The sequence below is a fragment of the Primulina eburnea genome, unplaced genomic scaffold, assembly GCF_022965805.1.
Source record: "Primulina eburnea isolate SZY01 unplaced genomic scaffold, ASM2296580v1 ctg739_ERROPOS11973397, whole genome shotgun sequence".
Taxonomy (NCBI): Eukaryota; Viridiplantae; Streptophyta; class Magnoliopsida; order Lamiales; family Gesneriaceae; genus Primulina; species Primulina eburnea.
Window position 1 is genome coordinate 174,530 of NW_027331510.1, and position 21,656 is coordinate 196,185.

General features: G+C 38.9%; 1 protein-coding gene across 5 annotated transcripts in view; it reads right to left on the reverse strand.

The window, feature by feature from the left end:
• Nucleotides 1-1,953: 1,953 nt before the first annotated feature.
• Nucleotides 1,954-21,656, reverse strand: part of LOC140821672 (uncharacterized) — an 81,745-nt gene continuing 62,042 nt past the window's right edge. Inside the window, exons 1-4 of one of the 5 annotated variants that reach the window (XM_073182210.1) lie at nt 4,907-5,219; nt 4,563-4,633; nt 3,761-4,053; nt 1,954-3,678 (exon numbers count right to left, since the gene is read on the reverse strand). In XM_073182210.1, coding sequence (XP_073038311.1) covers nt 3,466-3,678; nt 3,761-3,994 — 447 coding nt within the window. In that variant the 5' untranslated portion in view covers nt 3,995-4,053; nt 4,563-4,633; nt 4,907-5,219 and the 3' untranslated portion in view covers nt 1,954-3,465. The other 4 variants (XM_073182208.1, XM_073182209.1, XR_012115798.1 and 1 more) reach the window with 4 other exon arrangements.

Sequence of the window (21,656 nt, forward strand, 5' to 3'; positions counted from 1 at the left end):
CTGCACATTAAAATCCACTTCCTGAACGGCATCAGTATAAGAAGATGATAGATTTCTTATATCACTTTCCAACAATGCTATAATATCCTCCTTCCTTTCCTTATCTGCCTCCATCTCCTTCACTTGTTGTTTTAAAGATTTTATGTACTCTGTTGAACTCATTATTCCAGCTTTTTTGATGTGTAATCCATTCAACAGCACTGCAATGGATTCATCCATACACGAAGAGAAATTTTTTACTTTATCGGCTAGTATCTTGTCTTTAAGACTAAATCTTTCAATCATCTTCTGAATAAGATACATAATATTCTCACAATCTGCTGCATTTATCTCGTCATTCGACAACTTACTCATATTCAAAGCACCATCTGAGCTGGATGATTTGGTCGAAATAGAATAAGTATCCTAAAAAAATTGTGGAAAATACTGAGAGACCATCAGATGAGAAAATGCATGAGATGGGAGGAAATGAGTTAGACGATTAACATTAACTTGTATTTCTACATTTCGGGTAAAATTCAGTAAGAGTATATAGAATTGCATAGCACGCTGAAAAGGAGTAACCATAAAGCAATAAGCACATTCAAACAACTATCGTACCTCCATGATTGAACAACAGCCTTGCATCACTTTTGAATCCATTTCCTTGAAAATATCCGTCATTTCATTTAGAAGAATTTCCATGTCTTTCAGGCTCTCAAATTTTTTGTGAAACATTCTTCTAACAAGTTTGACAGCACCTCCACTTTCTGAAGCCATTGAAGATTGTTCAGCTGATCCAGTAGCTCCAGAGGCAAAATCTCCTTGCCTCCACGCATTCCAGCTAAATCTTCCGTGCAAGATTTCAACTTAAGAGTCAAGACCTAAGATCTCTTTTTCAGCATTTTTATTTTCTTGAACAAGATCTGCCATGCCATTCTCTGCATGTATTAATGCATCTTGAAGCGATTTAATTGTTGCGGTGGCATCAGCCAGCTTGCTAGCCTGAGATTCGGCCTCTTCTTTTAACTTCTTTACCTCATTATAACAAGCTCTATCAACTTGTAACTTGCTGTTTTCTTCAGTTAGCAGGAAAATATTCTTCTGTGCCTCAGAAAATGCAGTTTCAAGGCCCTGTACAGTTTTATAAGCATCAGCAAGTTCACTAATATGAACATAAAATTCCTCCTTCAATTTCTCTAGCCGCTCTTCAGCAAGTGTGCTTCTTTCTACTGCTGCGTCTCTACTATTCATCAACTGGGAAATACTGTTCTCTGCCAGTGACAAAGTATCTTCGAGTGCTCTTCTACTCAAAGAAACCTCTTCAAATCTGCTTGTCTGAGACGAGGCTTTCTCTTTTGTCTTCTGTAGTTCTTCCTCGAGAAGTGTCTTAGAAACTGCAAATTCTTTCTTCTCATCCAAGAGCAGAGATATGTTATATTTTGCCATGGTTAAGGCAACTTCAAGTGATTCAGTCATTGTCTGGGCTTCAAATAACTTACCTGCCAATGAACTTGCTCCATCCTTTACTTTGATCAATTCTTGTTCCATTTCCATCTTTGCAATTTCACGCTCATTAAGATATCCAACAAACCATTTCACCTTTTCTCCAAGCCCTTCAAAAGCCAAATCAGCTGTAGTAGTGGTGCCTTCAATAGACTCTATGACTCTTTGAAGCATATTGCTACTGTCTGCTAAAAACTTCTCAAGTTGGTCAGCACGCTACTGTGTAGCAACAAGATCAATCTCTAACTGAGAAATCTGAAGTGACAACTTAGTGATCTGATCTTGGCATTCATTATAAACGGATAGGTTCAGCTCTTCTTCAGATTTCAACCTATCAATTTCAGTGTTCTTTTCATTTAGAGCTGCTTTCAGATTTTCTCTTTCTTGGAAAAGGCCCTTGCCTTTCTTGACAGCCATAGATAACTTCTCCCTTAGAATGGATCATTTCTCCTCCAACTGTTCATGGCTTTTCTGCATCACGGATTTCTCATCCTGAAGTGCATTAAGTTCTTCAGTGATCTCTTGTGATTCATTTGACAGCCGATTCACTTCCAATCCATCCAACACATATTCTTCAACAATTAGCTCATAAAGCCTTGTTTCCTGCTCTCTAATATACAGAAGACTCTGGAACCTTTCTAACATTCTGTCTACAATTTGCAACGATTTGAGGTGATGTTTCTTTTCTTCAATCTTTGCAAGGCAATCAACAATCGTGGTGGTCATATCAGACTGCTCTGTGAGAGCTTCTTGCTGACCTACATTTGCAAGCCCAGATGCCTCGAGTAACATACTAACTATTCAATCCATCTCCAGCAAGAAGCGATATTCCATTTGAACAACAAGTTCATATTTGTTTCTCAATTCCTCCAACTTCATTTGAAGATGGTTCTTTTTTATAGACTCTACTAACTGTGACTCATTCAGGTAATCGATCGAATGATTAGCAGTTTCCCTTGCTTTAGCAAGCTCATTTTGTGACTTTTCCAGTGCTTCATATTTGTTTCTATAGTCCTCAAAAACTGCTTGAAGATAGCCCTTTTACTGCATTTCAGCCAAAAATAAAGTGGTGAGGCAATAAATCTCCTCATTTGCTGCTGCCCTTGTTTCAGCTATCTTGTATTTTAACTTCAAAGCTTCTTCTATAGATAGATGATATGACTCCACAAGCCAATGGACTCGGGCATCTAATTCATTAGAAACAACTGTTTCTGGAAATGTAAAAACAGATAATGCATTTGTCAGTTTATTGTATTGAAGAGATGAAGCCTTCAGTGATTTGTTCTCATTCACAAGCCATCTTACTTTCTCAAAAAGATCTGTTGACTGAAATTCGTGCATTGCCACACACTCCCATAATATTTCTCCAGACTTCTGAAGTATCATGTCCCTTTCTTCAAGAGATTCCTGAAGGGAATCTGCAGCCTCTAGAACACCCGATTTTCCTGCCGTTCAATCATACATTTTTCCAAGTCGCTTGTTTTCTCTGTCAATTATAGCTTCAGTGAGTCTCTCTGCTGTACCAAAGCCTTTCCTTTTGTCACAACCATGGCAAGCTTCTCTTTGGTGTTAACATAACTGTTTTTCTCCTGTTCAAATCCGGCACTCTGTTTTTTCATTTCTGTACTGGCATTCTCAGCAATAGATTTCTGTTTCTTCATTTGCTCACGCAATTTCCTGTTTTCATCTTCCAAATATCGCACATTTTGGAACAAATTCGCTTCATTTCTTCTAAGTTCAAGTATTTTATCATGAGCAATGACAAAAGTTTCAACTTCGTCCACCATGCTGATGTTCAATCCAACCGCTGTCAAACATGCCCTTAGTTGGTCCATTTCAGAAAGGAAGAAATTGAACTTTTCGACCAAAAATGTAACAGACTTCTCAACACTTAAACAATTTTTCTGCATTTCCTCCTTCCAACAACTCTTCTTGATGGAGAGTCGTTGAGAGGGAAGATAATATCCTGTTTACAGATTCCTAGATGTTCTTGTCCTTCCCAGGCTCAGATTCGTGTAACTGGGACTGCATAAAATTGCTTGATTGAAATAACTCAGAAACTTTTGCATTGAGAAAATCAATTTCCTGATCTTTTGTAAGTAGCACAGAATGGAGTTCTTTAACTTTTTCCTCATTCTGAGCCCGTTCATCCAAAGCATGGCTAAGTTCTGTCATAAATGCTTTCCGTTCTTTCTGCGTGGAAAATAGAGTTGATGTTCAGTTTAACTAAACACACAAATATATTAAAAGAAGTAGTGGTCATCCAAGAGAGAACCTCGTGATTTCGCGCGGATTCATCTTTCTCAGCAATACTCTTTTCAAGCATATCGCACAGCAGTTCCATCTCAGCCATCAAATGTTGGACATTGATGTCACTGTCAGATTCTTGAAAACCATTATCCTGCAGATTCTTCTTCTCGACGGATTTCTGTTCTGATTCTGAATTTTCTATCTCATCCATACAATCAACGAACATATTCTCTCGTCCCCCATCCTCTGCGGTTCTCATCTCATTTGTTCCATTTCCAAATAATTTAAGGCCACATTGGTTAAGCCTCCAAAAAACACCTGCATATAAAGACATTTCCAGTGCAGAGTAAGGCAACAACCATTTTTCTATATTTCATCCTTTTCCAAAGTTAATCAAATGGTATTAGCAACAAAAAAATGATGTTTACAAGAGATATATCAAAACATTCCACCAAAAATGAATATGCATTCAAAAATATATATAGAATTTCAGCACATAACATAACCACAACAGCAGACAAATTTATGTGAACCTCAATAAGCAACTAACATGCCCACATCAAGAAACCAATGAAGAAACAATATAGAGAATCATTCTTTAATTGAATTAACATGCCTTGTCCCGACGACCTCTCCAGACACACGGGTCGAAATTCATCTATTTTAACACGGATTAAGATTTTGCTATCCAATTATATGCTCGTCTTTCTGACTCAAACTTAAAAGCTACCTGAATTTTTTAAAAATCCAAATTGAACGAGGCCTTACATTAAAGGGTGTGAAAAGTAAACTTGTAGAATCCAAAAAAAATAGTATAGAATGCACACCTGATCTACTGAATCACCAACACTATTATCTGCTGCACCATTAGTGGGCTCCATAGGAGTAAACACTGCACCTTCCTCGTATAAAAACGCATTCCTCAAAGGGTTAAAAGACATGTTTACTAATCATTACACACAAATGGAAAAACCACAGATGGAATCGCCTGTTACACGGTTTTCACGATCTGCCAAACAAGAAAAGAGATAAAAAAATCCAATCAGATTCATAAAAAAAAAATCTTGAACTAGTGTGCAAACACACACACCTATACACATGCATGTATACAAGATAAAACCAGGAAAAAAAAATGAATGAAAACCAAATTAAGTAGAATAACAGATTTTACTTTGGAATTGTTAATGGGTTTTTGTTGAAGAATAGTTACAAGGTCTCTCGGATTTTGCAGCGGTGCAAAATACTGTAAAGATTGTGCATTTATTCAGTTGCTCTACCAGCCTTCACAGGGAACACAAGCTGACCGTGATTAATTTGCTCATACGACGTCGTATTTCTGAAGCCAAACAATTTGTTTCTCTTTTCTTCAAGAATGATATACTGTTAACAAAAAGTCAATTGACCCGACCCGTATGTAGGATGTGGGTCAGAGTTACACCCTATCTATATGCTCGTAGATGGGCTCAACCAAATTGGTTACTTTGCAACATTTATATACGTTTTGGGCTAACAAAGCCGACTCCTCGTCAGTGTTGGATAGTAGTTTACTTAATTAAAAACAAAAACAAAAAACAAAAACAAAAACAAAAACAAATTTATATTATAAAATTAAGTTAAGAGAATGATTTTGAACTATTTTATTCATAACTGTGAATATTTATAAACTTGTAGATAGAAAGATGGAGATATCAATTTTAATAGAAAATATATTTACATAATCATCTATTTTCAAAATCATATCATAAAATGATTATCCACACATCAACTACTTGGTTGAATCTTTCATTTGACAAGATGGTTAGTTGAAACTTCACGAAGAGTCACGTGTTGCCTTGTTAAAACATTGACAATAAAAACGAGTGGGAAAAACTTGAGCGAAGAAAAAGAATACAACGATAGATAATCTTTCTTGTATGTTCTCTTGACGATATATGCATCTCATTAAAACATTATTAGGAAAAATCTGATAAGACAAATTAACAATTTTTTTTTGTATTAGATGTTCATAAATAGTATAGTTTGGATTATCTTAATCATCATAATGACTTTTTTTATTTTATTGAAGATATAATATTCGAGGTAGAATCTAATTCAAAGCATTGATGGATTTTTCTTTGTATATCACTGTTTAGTCAACACATCCATGACAAGTGAGAGCATTTTCTCATAATCGACACCCATGCATCTATGATGAATTTTATTTGATTAGCCAATATAATGAATATTATTTAATTATAAAAATTTATATTTTTATATTTATAAATATATATGTATAATGAAAATTTTATATATTAATACAATTAACATGATATAAGCATACATATCTAAATTAATAAAATCTAATGGTCTCAACATTATTATTTTATAACGGTTTTACTTAACGAGCATGTAATTTATAAGCCACGTCTATCGCTTAGATTTACTCTAAAAAATTATAAGGATATAAATTAAAGGCATCTTCAATGTCGTTAATTGAGCAATAATCAACATGAACGTTTGACTTTTGAGTAGAGAATAAGAAGATTTTGGTGAAATTCTTGCTTTTGAATAAACAAATGAAAAGGGGCATTCGACTTTTGGAAAATTGTAATTATATTTCGGAAAGGTGCAGAAAACATTTTATTGGGATATTTTTCAATTGAGCATTAAAAAATTAATAATAAGTTTAAATCAACTTATATCAAAATAAACATATATACATGTTATTTATATGTCAGTGTGTGATAAATCCAAACGAAAGATCGATCTATATGGATAGAGGATTTGATTTCAAATTATTATGAAAATAACTAAGAATAATATGTGAGAAACATCGTATCCATATATTTAAACATTATTAATGTAGTGCCCAAATTCAGTACACGTATAACCCATGCATTCATTTAATTATTAAATCATTTAATTAGTTTAAATGAGTTTTATCCATGCATAATTATGAAAGCTCATTATTTTAAATTATTCATGTCTATGTTGATGCACGTTAAAATGTTTTTCGAGTTTATGTTTCAGGCGATTATTCGAGGCGGGATTGAGGAAAAGACCCGGTGACGATTTTCGGCAATTTAAAAATGTGGTATTTTATTTTAAGTTATGGATGGGGGTATTTTTTTTTTACTAATTATTATGTTTTTAGAATTTTAAAGTCCAAATTTAATTAGTAGGTGAATTTTGGGGAATGGAAAACTTTTAAAGTCTAGACCATGTGCCTTTTTAAATTTTATTAGAGGTGGTATTAGAGTAAGAGAGTGTTAGTATTTTTTTTAATTAGTGCTAATTATCAATTAAGCTAAATTATCTCCTAATTAAACACAAAACACACGCACACACACACTCTACACACACTAGAAACGTGAAAGCACATACACACACATTTTTATTTCAAATCTTTTTGAAGAAAAACCTAGGGTTCTCCATTAGAAAGCAGCCGCCCCCTTCCATCGATTTTTCCAGTCATTTTCGGTGGGGTTTATTGCAAGAAAGTCGAGCCGCAAGTCATCCCGGATCAACCTCGCTTCTTTCCCGCGTCGGTGTCGTCGTTACGGTACTTTTAAACGTCAAAAGGCACGTATAATCTGTTCTTGCTGTGTCGATCAAGTCATATATTGTATTGCATTGTTTTTATGCGTAAAAGTTATGTATGATGATAGTAGTTTAAGCGGATCATGAATCGGATCGATTTCGAAGGAAAATTTTTAGATCTGAAACTCGTTTTTACTGTTCATGTCAAAACTGCGATTTTTCTGGTCATATTTTGGGAAAACTTTCAACGGCAAAAACGTAGAAATTTTCGATACCTTCGATTTGATATATGATTCGAAATTTTTGGACGAAAAATGAGTGAGTTATGATATTTTCCGTGCGACTGCGCAAACTGAAATTTTCAGAAAATTATGTTATTGATACGTTTCTTGAAGTTTTAAGTTGCAGGCTTCGTTGGAAATCGACGGGCGATTGTTGCTGCGTACGGGTATGTTAGTAATGATGTTAAGAGTGTTTTTTTGAGGTTACGTTTCATGTCGATAGGCACTCGAGCTAACTAGAAGTCGTAGGAAACAGTTTGATGTCAATTGCCATATTTTGGGTCGTGTGTGTCGTAGAGCGAACACTGTTGTCTTGAAACGTTTGTACAATTTGGGTTTTATGTTGCGGTATGCTAGGATGAGTCTCGAGGTGTCGGTGCATGGTCCGTATAACCGAGTCTAGAAGGATGAATATTAGGTGTTCAGAATTTTCGTAAGTTCGCGATTACAGTGGGTGCACGGACCTGTACACGGACCCTGACACGGGGTCCGTGCCTTTGTTCCCTCAGCAATGTCTAGGACCCGAGTGTACACGGACCCTCACACGGACCCAAGCACGGGGTCCGTGCCTCTCCCCTTTCCGAGTACTCCTTTTACAGTATCTACACGGACCCTAACTCGGACCTTTAGACGGGGTCCGTGCCCTTGCTTTTCTACACACACCCCATACAGTGTCTACACGGACCCAAGCCAGGACCCAGACACGGGGTCCGTGTCCTCCTATTTTTGGGATACATTCTTTCATTCACTTAGGAATTGGGTTGAGGTTTTAAGTTAAGGTTTAATATGATGTTTTCATGATCGAGTCATGGGAAATTTTAGAACGTCCTAAGAAATGATCGAACTCGAGAGTAAGTATGATTTCTACGTTAAGTTATGTGAGTTGAGCATACAAGTTTAGGTTAGTATGTTGCAGCAACGGCCCCGATCGAAGTCCAACGAATCCCTCAACGCCAAGTAAGTATGTATGACGTGCAATAAAATATTTTAAGTTTTCGAGGTATGCTAAATGTCTTGTGACCAAATTATGTTAGGATTGGAAAGCGTTAAATTATGAACGGGGACCAATCCGCCCGTTAAATTATGAACGGGTTAGATCGTGGTTGTGAAGCGTTAAATTATGAACGTGGATCAACTGGCCTGTTAAATTATGAACAGGGATCTTATGTATGCGGCAGTGGATACGTCCCTGTCAGCCCAGTACTGTGGTATAGTCTGATCAGGCTCATTTATGTTACGGGTCACTCGCTTTGAAACATCCTCTACGCAAATGATGAAGTTATGTATGTTAAAGTATGTTCAAGTATGCAGCATGTTTATGAAAGGTTAAGTTATGGCACGTCGTAGTATGTATGTACGTATGTTCAAGTTTTAATGCGCAAGTTCAAGTTTCAAATTATGTATGTCCTATTTTAAAGTTGCATGCGACCTTAATATGTAGTACTCGTTATTCCAGTTTATACGTGTTGAGTCTTTAGACTCACTAGACTTGATCGATGCAGGTGACTATGTTGAGGAGACAGGAGGTGATGACCAAGGGGCAGGCTTGGGCTGAGTGGCAGGCTAAACCCGAGGACCGCAAGTTTATGTTTATGCAAATTTTTAAAATACTCTGATGTTTTGATTTGAACGTGAGACGTTTTGAGACAGTTTATTTTAGCAAAATTTTATTGATGACGGATGATGGTGAGATTTATTTTTATGAATGTTGAGTGACGACCGTATGAATGTTTTATTTAAGAAAATTTTTAATTCTTCCGCAAATTTTAAGTAGTGTAGAATACGGTTCGTTACAGTTGGTATCAGAGCGGTGTTCTTGTGAAGGGTTACGCCTACTGCCAGTCGCAAGAAGCTCTCGAAGTCACACCTCAAGTCTGTAAGTTTTAAAGTTTTGCATTATGTCATGTAGTAAGCACTAAGTCAGGATTTCAGCATGTATATGTTTTCAGTTCAAAGTACGTGCATCTTCTGTTATTGGTATTATAATCATGCATGTTGGGTTTACGTGTTGGGTAAATTATTGGAACAGTATGCCTCCGAGACGTATGGTTAACCAGGAAGCTAGGACTGAGGACATGGAGCACCGGGAGGAGGAAAGAGCCAATCCTCCGCCACCACCACCTCCCGACATGCAGGCACAGATGCTTGCAGGCATGACGCAGTTCTTCGCACAGTTTGCGGGGAACCAGGCTGCAGCAGCAGGCGCAGGGGCAAGGCCCCAACCAGAGGCCGTTTATGAGAGATTCCGGAGGATGAGTCCGAAGGAGTTTTCGGGTACCACTGACCCGATGATAGCTGAGGGGTGGATCAAATCCATCGAAGTGATTTTCGACTTTATGGAACTGACCGACGCAGATAGGGTCAGATGTGCCACGTTCCTTCTGACAGGGGATGCCAGATTGTGGTGGGAGAGTGCATCTGTGGCAGTCAACTTGCAGGTACTGCCATGGAATGGTTTCAAGGAGGTCTTTTACTCCAAGTACTTCACTGAGGAAGTACGAACCAGACTCACCAACGAGTTTATGACGCTGCGACAGGGAGACAGTAGCGTGGCGGAATTTGTGAGGAAGTTTGAAAGGGGGTGTCACTTCGTGCCCCTTATTGCGAATGATGCACCGGCAAAACTGAGACATTTCCTGAATGGTTTGCGGCCGATCTTACGCCGCGACGTCCGAGTAGCTGGTCCCACTTCTTATGCAGTCGCCGTGTCCCGAGCTTTGGCAGCAGAACAGGACCAGCGAGATATTGAGGCTGACAGGCAGGGCAAGAGGCCCTATCAGGCTCCACCGCAGCCTCACCATCCGCAGCAGAATCAGCGACCCCACTTTAAGAAACCGTATCAGGGGCCGCCAGCGAAGAAGCCTTATCATGGACCACCAAAGGGCAAGGGTCCAGTTCAGCAGCAAGGGGCGCCTCAGAAGCCCGTTGCCTTCCCCGTGTGTCCTAAATGCAATCGTCAGCACCCGGGACAGTGCTTGTATGGATCAGGCAGGTGCTTCAAGTGTGGAGCTACAGATCATATGCTGAAGGAGTGCCCGCAGTGGAAACAGCCAACCCAGGGCAGGGTATTCGCCATGCATGCACAGGAGGCGGACCCAGACACTACTTTACTTACCGGTAAACTTTTCTACCTAAGTTCAGTACTATTTAATTTGTATGTGGAATTTTACTTGGGATAAGTAGGATGCTAGTGTTGTTTGAGTATATTTGGGTTACTACCTTGTTAGTGTCTTTGAATATAAGTTGTGTTGTGCTAACGTATCTCAGGGAATATTTTCATAAAGAGATTAGCTACAACTGCGTTGATAGACTCAGGAGCCACCCACTCCTTCATATCAGAGACGTTTGCCAATCATTTAGACCTCAAGTCCATCGGCCTAGACGTGAATTTTTCGGTAGTAGTCCCATCAGGGGAAGAGCTGTTAGCTACCAGTGTGGTCAGAGATATCGACCTAGAACTGCATGGCCACCTAGTGTATGCAGATTTAATCATATTGCCAATGCCAGAATTCGACGTTATCTTGGGCATGGACTGGCTGACTAAGAATAGAGTTCTGATAGATTTTCAGAAGAGGTCAGTTTTAGTTAGACCGCCGGGCATGGAGCAATTTCTTTTTGAGCCAGCCAGATGGAGAAACTTTCCTCGCATGATTTCATGCATGCAGGCGAGGAGTTTGATCTCCAAGGGATGTCAGGCCTTTTTGGCTAGCATTATTTCAGCGCCTGACGTGTCCACTCCATCCTTATCAGAGGTGCCAGTAGTCAAAGAATTTCCAGACGTCTTTCCTGATGACGTCACCGGTCTTCCACCAGAGAGAGAGGTAGAGTTTGCAATCGATCTCGTGCCAGGCACAGCGCCAATCTCCAAGGCGCCATACAGATTAGCTCCAGCTGAGATGTTAGAGCTCAAACAGCAGATTCAGGAGCTCCTCGACAAAGGGTTTATCCGCCCTAGTTTCTCACCGTGGGGCGCACCAGTGCTTTTTGTGAAAAAGAAGGATGGAAGCATGAGACTGTGCATCGATTACCGTGAGCTGAACAAGGTAACGATCAAGAACAAATACCCTTTGCCTAGAATCGAAGACTTGTTCGATCAATTGCAGGGAGCCACCGTGTTCTCTAAGATAGATCTTCGATCAGGGTACCATCAGCTGAAAGTGAAGGATGCAGATGTCCATAAGACAGCTTTCAGGACCAGATACGGGCATTACGAGTTCTTAGTAATGCCGTTTGGATTGACCAATGCTCCAGCAATTTTCATGGACCTCATGAACCGAGTATTTCAGCCGTTCCTCGATCAATTCGTCATAGTATTTATTGACGACATTCTTATTTACTCGAAGAGCCATGAGGAGCACAACCAGCATTTGAGGACAGTTTTGCAGACCTTGCAGAGTCGCAAGTTATTTGCGAAGTTCAGTAAGTGTGAATTTTGGCTGCAGAAAGTTGCATTTTTGGGGCATATAGTATCCAGCAATGGTATTGAGGTGGACCCATCGAAGGTGGCAGCTGTTAAAGAATGGGTTGAGCCAAAGAACGCATCTGAAATCCGCAGCTTTTTGGGTTTAGCAGGCTACTACCGTAAGTTTATTAAGGGATTTTCGTCCATAGCAGTGCCGCTCACCTCACTAACCAGGAAAAATGCAAAGTTTGTGTGGAGCGAGGAATGCCAGAAGAGCTTCGACACCTTGAAGCAAGCTCTTATTTCAGCGCCAGTGCTAGCCATGCCGACAGGGCAAGGCGAGTTTGTGCTTTATACCGATGCATCTAAGCTCGGATTAGGCGCAGTGTTGATGCAACAAGGTCGGGTCATAGCTTATGCTTCCAGACAGTTAAAGGTGCATGAGAAGAACTACCCGACTCACGATCTTGAATTAGCCGCCGTTGTCTTTGCATTGAAGATTTGGAGACATTACTTATACGGCGAGAAATGTCAGATCTTCACCGACCACAAGAGTCTCAAATACTTCTTCACGCAGAAAGAGCTGAATATGAGACAGAGAAGGTGGTTAGAACTTGTGAAAGATTACGACTGCGAGATTAGCTACCATCCGGGAAAAGCTAATGTTGTCGCAGACGCCTTGAGCAGAAAAGTGGCAGGGGTAGCTCAGTTGACAGCTCAGAGACCACTACAGTCGGAGATTCAGAAGTTTGGTCTAGAGATTTATCGTGATGGCAAGGCTCCTAGGCTGTCTAATCTGACAGTCAAATCTGATTTGCTAGACCGAATCCGAGCATGTCAGTCTACAGATGAGCAGTTACAGAAATGGAGACTGAAAGACGAAGCCAAGGGCAGTGTGCTGTACACAGTTTCAGACGGCATTGTGCGATACAGAGGTAGAATGTGGGTGCCTAGTGTTGGTTCGATCAGACAGGATATTTTGACAGAGGCACACGCATCTCCGTATTCCATTCACCCAGGAGGCACCAAGATGTACAAAGACCTTCAGTTATTGTATTGGTGGCCAGAGATGAAGCGAGACATCCGTAGGTTTGTGTCAGAATGTCTCACTTGTCAGCAAGTAAAAGCTGAACATCAGAGACCAGCAGGGTTGGTAAAGTCACTCCCCATCCCCGAGTGGAAGTGGGAGAACATTACTATGGATTTTGTGGTTGGATTACCGAGGTCAGTCAGAGGATCGAACTCCATTTGGGTTATAGTGGACCGACTCACTAAGTCAGCGCATTTTCTGCCAGTGAAGACGACTTTCTCCATGACGCAGTATGCGGATCTTTATATCCAGGAGATCGTCCGGTTGCATGGTTTCCCAGTCTCTATTGTGTCCGACAGGGACCCGAGGTTTACATCGTCCTTCTGGAAGAGCTTACATGCAGCCATGGGGACGAAGTTACTGTTCAGTACAGCTTTTCACCCGCAGACAGATGGCCAGTCTGAGCGAGTGATTCAGGTTTTAGAGGACTTGCTAAGAGCTTGCATGATTGACTTCCAAGGAAATTGGGAGTCTAGACTACCTCTAGTGGAATTCACATACAACAACAGCTTCCAAGCATCTATTGGTATGGCTCCCTATGAAGCGTTGTATGGTCGGAAGTGCAGATCACCAGTTCATTGGGATGAAGTTGGTGAGAGGACAGAACTTGGCCCAGAAATAGTTCAGCAGACTGCAGACGTGGTGGTCAAGATTCGTGACAGAATGAAGACCGCCCAGAGCCGGCAGAAGAGCTATGCCGATAAGAGAAGAAGAGACCTCGAGTTTGCCGTTGGGGATCACGTCTTCGTCAAGATAGCGCCCATGAAGGGTGTTATGAGATTTGGAAAGAGAGGCAAGTTGAGTCCGAGGTTTATTGGACCGTTCGAGATTCTTGATAGAGTTGGGACATTAGCCTATCGTGTAACCCTTCCGCCGAATCTGGCCGGGGTACACAATGTGTTCCATGTCTCGATGCTGAGAAAATATTTGGCTAATCCTTCTCATGTTCTAAGTTATGAGCCGCTGCAGTTGACTCCAGACCTGTCTTACGAGGAGAAACCAGTCCAAATCCTAGACAGACAGGAGCGCAGACTTCGGAACAAGACGACTAAGTTGGTCAAAGTCCAATGGCTGAATCAATCGGTGGAAGAAGCCACTTGGGAGTCAGAGGCCGACATGAGACTTCGCTACCCGGAGTTGTTCGGTAAGACTTAATTTCGAGGACGAAATTTTTATAAGTGGGGGAGGAACTGTAGTGCCCAAATTCAGTACACGTATAACCCATGCATTCATTTAATTATTAAATCATTTAATTAGTTTAAATGAGTTTTATCCATGCATAATTATGAAAGCTCATTATTTTAAATTATTCATGTCTATGTTGATGCACGTTAAAATGTTTTTCGAGTTTATGTTTCAGGCGATTATTCGAGGCGGGATTGAGGAAAAGACCCGGTGACGATTTTCGGCAATTTAAAAATGTGGTATTTTATTTTAAGTTATGGATGGGGGTATTTTTTTTTACTAATTATTATGTTTTTAGAATTTTAAAGTCCAAATTTAATTAGTAGGTGAATTTTGGGGAATGGAAAACTTTTAAAGTCTAGACCATGTGCCTTTTTAAATTTTATTAGAGGTGGTATTAGAGTAAGAGAGTGTTAGTATTTTTTTTAATTAGTGCTAATTATCAATTAAGCTAAATTATCTCCTAATTAAACACAAAACACACGCACACACACACTCTACACACACTAGAAACGTGAAAGCACATACACACACATTTTTATTTCAAATCTTTTTGAAGAAAAACCTAGGGTTCTCCATTAGAAAGCAGCCGCCCCCTTCCATCGATTTTTCCAGTCATTTTCGGTGGGGTTTATTGCAAGAAAGTCGAGCCGCAAGTCATCCCGGATCAACCTCGCTTCTTTCCCGCGTCGGTGTCGTCGTTACGGTACTTTTAAACGTCAAAAGGCACGTATAATCTGTTCTTGCTGTGTCGATCAAGTCATATATTGTATTGCATTGTTTTTATGCGTAAAAGTTATGTATGATGATAGTAGTTTAAGCGGATCATGAATCGGATCGATTTCGAAGGAAAATTTTTAGATCTGAAACTCGTTTTTACTGTTCATGTCAAAACTGCGATTTTTCTGGTCATATTTTGGGAAAACTTTCAACGGCAAAAACGTAGAAATTTTCGATACCTTCGATTTGATATATGATTCGAAATTTTTGGACGAAAAATGAGTGAGTTATGATATTTTCCGTGCGACTGCGCAAACTGAAATTTTCAGAAAATTATGTTATTGATACGTTTCTTGAAGTTTTAAGTTGCAGGCTTCGTTGGAAATCGACGGGCGATTGTTGCTGCGTACGGGTATGTTAGTAATGATGTTAAGAGTGTTTTTTTGAGGTTACGTTTCATGTCGATAGGCACTCGAGCTAACTAGAAGTCGTAGGAAACAGTTTGATGTCAATTGCCATATTTTGGGTCGTGTGTGTCGTAGAGCGAACACTGTTGTCTTGAAACGTTTGTACAATTTGGGTTTTATGTTGCGGTATGCTAGGATGAGTCTCGAGGTGTCGGTGCATGGTCCGTATAACCGAGTCTAGAAGGATGAATATTAGGTGTTCAGAATTTTCGTAAGTTCGCGATTACAGTGGGTGCACGGACCTGTACACGGACCCTGACACGGGGTCCGTGCCTTTGTTCCCTCAGCAATGTCTAGGACCCGAGTGTACACGGACCCTCACACGGACCCAAGCACGGGGTCCGTGCCTCTCCCCTTTCCGAGTACTCCTTTTACAGTATCTACACGGACCCTAACTCGGACCTTTAGACGGGGTCCGTGCCCTTGCTTTTCTACACACACCCCATACAGTGTCTACACGGACCCAAGCCAGGACCCAGACACGGGGTCCGTGTCCTCCTATTTTTGGGATACATTCTTTCATTCACTTAGGAATTGGGTTGAGGTTTTAAGTTAAGGTTTAATATGATGTTTTCATGATCGAGTCATGGGAAATTTTAGAACGTCCTAAGAAATGATCGAACTCGAGAGTAAGTATGATTTCTACGTTAAGTTATGTGAGTTGAGCATACAAGTTTAGGTTAGTATGTTGCAGCAACGGCCCCGATCGAAGTCCAACGAATCCCTCAACGCCAAGTAAGTATGTATGACGTGCAATAAAATATTTTAAGTTTTCGAGGTATGCTAAATGTCTTGTGACCAAATTATGTTAGGATTGGAAAGCGTTAAATTATGAACGGGGACCAATCCGCCCGTTAAATTATGAACGGGTTAGATCGTGGTTGTGAAGCGTTAAATTATGAACGTGGATCAACTGGCCTGTTAAATTATGAACAGGGATCTTATGTATGCGGCAGTGGATACGTCCCTGTCAGCCCAGTACTGTGGTATAGTCTGATCAGGCTCATTTATGTTACGGGTCACTCGCTTTGAAACATCCTCTACGCAAATGATGAAGTTATGTATGTTAAAGTATGTTCAAGTATGCATCATGTTTATGAAAGGTTAAGTTATGGCACGTCGTAGTATGTATGTACGTATGTTCAAGTTTTAATGCGCAAGTTCAAGTTTCAAATTATGTATGTCCTATTTTAAAGTTGCATGCGACCTTAATATGTAGTACTCGTTATTCCAGTTTATACGTGTTGAGTCTTTAGACTCACTAGACTTGATCGATGCAGGTGACTATGTTGAGGAGACAGGAGGTGATGACCAAGGGGCAGGCTTGGGCTGAGTGGCAGGCTAAACCCGAGGACCGCAAGTTTATGTTTATGCAAATTTTTAAAATACTCTGATGTTTTGATTTGAACGTGAGACGTTTTGAGACAGTTTATTTTAGCAAAATTTTATTGATGACGGATGATGGTGAGATTTATTTTTATGAATGTTGAGTGACGACCGTATGAATGTTTTATTTAAGAAAATTTTTAATTCTTCCGCAAATTTTAAGTAGTGTAGAATACGGTTCGTTACAATTAACGTAAGTGGAATTTTTTGAAATTATTTCGTTTCAAATCTCTCCATCCAAATACAACTTGAGATTTTGCAGTTTATGTCAAGAGTTTATCTCTATCAAAATAATCTTTTTTCTTCGCCAAAAGGGAACATATTAGTGGGCACACACCTTGAGAAGGTTCAACTATGAAATTAAAATATGAAACACTGAGGCGACCTTTGAGCGCAGCGAAGAAAGATGTAATTTGGGCTAACGCAGAGAGTGCAGAAAGGAGCAGAAGTAGTACACGCCGTCAATCCCAATGTTTTTGTCAAGGCTGAAATTCGACAATGATCTATCTTTTTTATTAGCAAACCTGTGAAATTGAATTACTCTAACAAATTTGTGTTTGAGCTTCATAAGTATAGTTTCAAAGACTACACATCATGTCAATCAGTTAACCCTAACCAAGTATATTGGCAAGTTGCTGCAATAATTCTCCTTTGAAACTCTCAAGTTTCTAAATGAGTAAAACAAATTTATAACCAATAAACTTCATATAATGAAGCAAAATAAAAAATTTACCTAGGCTGCTTTTTGTCAAAAGGTACAGAAAGATCTAAATTCGCGATAATCTTCTTTTCAATCGTATCAAGCTCTGATAATAAGTTGTCAAAGCTCCAACCAGGTTGTGGATCTCCGTTATCCCATTAATATTTGGTGGACAGCGAAGTTCCAAATTAATGACTCTCTTGAATGTTGACAACTTCATCATTCAGACTGCGCGTCTTTCTTCTCTCTCTCAAATCTTCATATTAAAGTTGAAGGCGAGGCTAACATGCAAAAAATCGTTGGGGGTGCTTGAACATGAATTTAAAAATATTGATTTTGATGGGTTTGTAATGGACAGGTACATGCAGAATGGAGTAGAAGTAGTACACCCCGCCAACCCCAACGTTTTTGTCATTTTTTCTGGGTTGAAATTCGTTAATGTTCTATCTTTTTTATTAGCAAACCTGTGATTTTGAATTACTCTAACAAGATTGTGTTTGACCTTCATTGGTATAGTTTCACAGACGGAACATCATGGCAATCAGGCAACCCTAACCAAGTATGTCAGCAAGTTGCTGCAATAATTCTCCATTGAAACTCTCAAGTTTCTGAATGAGTAAAACAAAGTTATAACCAATAAACTTCATATAATGAAAAAAAGTAAAAAATTTACCTGGGCTGCTTCTTGTCAAAAGGTACAGAAAGATCTAAATTCGCGATAATCTTATTTTCAATCGTATCAAGCTCTGATATTAAGTTGTCAAAACTCCAATCAGGTTGTGGATCTCCGTTATCCCATTAATATTTGGTGGACAACGAAGTTCCAAATTAATGTCTCCCCTGAATTTTGACAACTTCATCATTCAGACTACGTGTCTCTCTTCTCTCTCTCAAATCTTCATAAAAAGAAATAAAGGAATTATAGAGACGATGAACGCCAATAAGCATACATAATGTTTAGAAACAAAAAATATTTAAATGATATACGTGCGGAAAGAACCTCTTCTTCAGCTTTGATCATTTTTTGACGTATTTTTTCTTCTATGTGAGCCTTCTCTTTCCGTTTAGCCTCTTCACGAGATGCGTCGTCTCTTATTCTTTTATCTTCTAGTTGTGATATGTGCTCATGATCTCTTTGTACAGCTGTAAGGTGATTATTAAGTGCTTCTACACTGCCATAATTCAATAAAATCTTAATCACTGTATTCTCATTCTATTCAAATTATCAGAGTAGACATAATAGGAACGCAACCTTGAAAGCCTCGCTAATCACTTGAAAGAATCTTTAAGCAGTGAAAACTAATATAAAGGTCATCATAATTGAGATGTAAATCACAGATAGTTTAAACAATTTTCAGATAAATTGAATTCATATGCCAATCATATATGTGCACCTTAATGACCTTCCAATAGTCACAAGTGTCATGGAACTTTATAATCTCAAAACAATAACAAATCTGATGAGTTTTGTCAGGTAGTCAATTACAAGATAAGTGTTACTTCCCACTACCCATAGATACTATGAGTTATCAGGTAGTATAGCTACAGATATAAGATTTTTCAAAAGAAAGAATTTCCAAATTGGCTTTTAAGCAGCCACTTATTATGGGAGAAACTCCAAAGGAAGTCGTTAAAAGAAAGAACATCTTCATAGCATACATAAATATGCCGGGTTAGAAAGTCTCAAACCCATTTCAACATTTAAATATAGGAAATATAATGAAAATTAAGAGTCGAGGTATGCAGTTTAAAAGGTCATACATTGTACGTTGATACTGCAAATCAAATTTTCGCTCCCTCTCTTGCTGTGTTCTTCTATGCTTATCGGTTTTAGCAATTTCAGAAGCAAACTTCTCATTCTCCGTGACCAAATTTGTCTCTAAGATTGATATTTTATTTCTCACTTCCTCCTGTGTGTCAGAAAAATGGGAAGAAAGGTCAACGACTATTAGTCCTATGATGTTAAAAGAATGAATGAAAAAATTAAGATCAAACACGCACTAATCTATCATGAAAATTAGAGTTGATGGCAAAAGAGAGTTCAGAGTTGTTAACCTCGTTGATATCATTTTCCCAAATCATCACACACAAATCAAGTATGTCTACTCATCGAAACATAAAGCAGAAATTCATGATTTAGCTCATGGAGTGCGCCTTCTGCTAATCCCACTTTATCCATCAAATGACATTGAGCATCAACAGAAACACATAATCAGAATCATCACTGCAAAAAAAAAACAAAGGGTGATCAAAAACCTGGTGTACACTAAGAATTAAGGAACATGTAAACTTGATTGTTTAAGGGGAGGAGGGGGAGGTTTGAGCATTAATTTAAAAATATTTATTTTGCTGGTCTTGTAATGGAAAGGTACATGCAGAAAGGAGTAGAAGTAGTACAAGCCGCCAACCCCAACGTTCTTGTCATTTTGTCTGAGCTGAAATTCGACAATGATCTATCTTTTCTTATTAGCAAACTTGTGAATTTGAATTACTCTAACAAAATTGTGTTTGAGCTTCAATGGTATAGTTTCACTGACGGCACATCATGGCAATCAGGCAACCCTAACCAAGTATGTGGGCAAGTTGCTGCAATAATTCTCTTTTAAAAAATTTACCTAGGCTACTTCTTGTCAAAAGAAACAGAAAGATCTAAATTCGCGATAATCTTATTTTCAAACGTATCAAGCTCTGATAATAAGTTGTCAAAGCTCCAATCAGATTGTGGATCGTCGTTATCCCATTAATATTTGGTGGACAGCGAAGTTCCAAATTAATGACTCCCCTGAATTTTAACAAGTTCATCATTCAGACTGCGCGTCTCTCTTTTCTCTCTGAAATCTTCATATTAAAGTTGAATGCGAGGCTAACATGCCAAAAATCGTGGGGGGGGGGGGGGGGCGCTTGAACATGAATTTAAAAATATTGATTCAGATAGGCTTGTAATGGACAGGTATATGCAGAAAGGAACAGAAGTAGTACACGCCGCCAACCCCAATGTTCTTGTCATTTTTTCTGGGCTGAAATTCGACAATAATCTATCTTTTTTTATTAGCAAACCTGTGAATTTGAGTTACTCTAACAAGATTGTGTTTGAGTTTCATTAGTATTGTTTCATAGATTGCACATCATGGCAATCAGGCAACCATAACCAAGTATGTTGGCAAGTTGCTGCAATAATTCTCCTTTGAAACTTTCAATATTCTGAATGAGTAAACAAAGTTATAACCAATAAACTTCATATAATGAAGCAAAATAAAAAATTTACCTAGGTTGCTTCTTGTCAAAAGGTACAAAAAGATCTAAATTCACGATAATCTTCTTTTCAATCGTATCAAGCTCTGATAATAAGTTGTCAAAACTCCAATCAGGTTGTGGATCGCCGTTATCCCATTAATATTTGGTGGACAACGAAGTTCCAAATTAATGACTCCCCTGAATTTTTACAACTTCATCATTCAGACTGTGCGTCTCTCTTTTCTCTCTCAAATTTTCATATTAAAGTTGAAGGCGAGACTAACATGCCAAAAATCGTGGTGGGGGGGGGTTGCACTTGAACATGAATTTAAAAATATTGATTCTGATAGGTTTGTAATAGACAGGTATATGCAGAAAGGAGCAGAAATAGTACACGCCGCCAACCCCAACGTTTTTGTCATTTTGTCTGGGCCGAAATTCGACAATGATCTATTTTTTTTTGCAAACCTGTGAATTTGAGTTACTCTAACAAGATTGTGTTTGAGTTTCATTGGTATAGTTTCACATACTGCACATCATGACAATCAGGCAACCCTAACCAAGTATGTGGGCAAGTTGCTGCAATAATCCTCCTTTGAAACTCTCAAGTTTCTGAATGAGTAAAACAAAAATATAATCAATAAACTTCATATAATGAAGCAAAATAAAAAATTTACCTAGGCTGTTTCTTGTCAAAAGGTACAGAAAAATCTAAATTCGTGAAAATCTTCTTTTCAATCGTATCAAGCTCTGATATTAAGTTGTCAAAGCTCCAATCAAGTTATGGATCGCCGTTATCCCATTAATATTTGGTGGACAGTGAAGTTCCAAATTAATGACTCCCCTGAATTTTGACAACTTCGTCATTCAGACTACGTGTCTCTCTTCTCTCTCTCAAATCTTCATATTATAGTTGAAGGCGAGGCTAACATGCCAA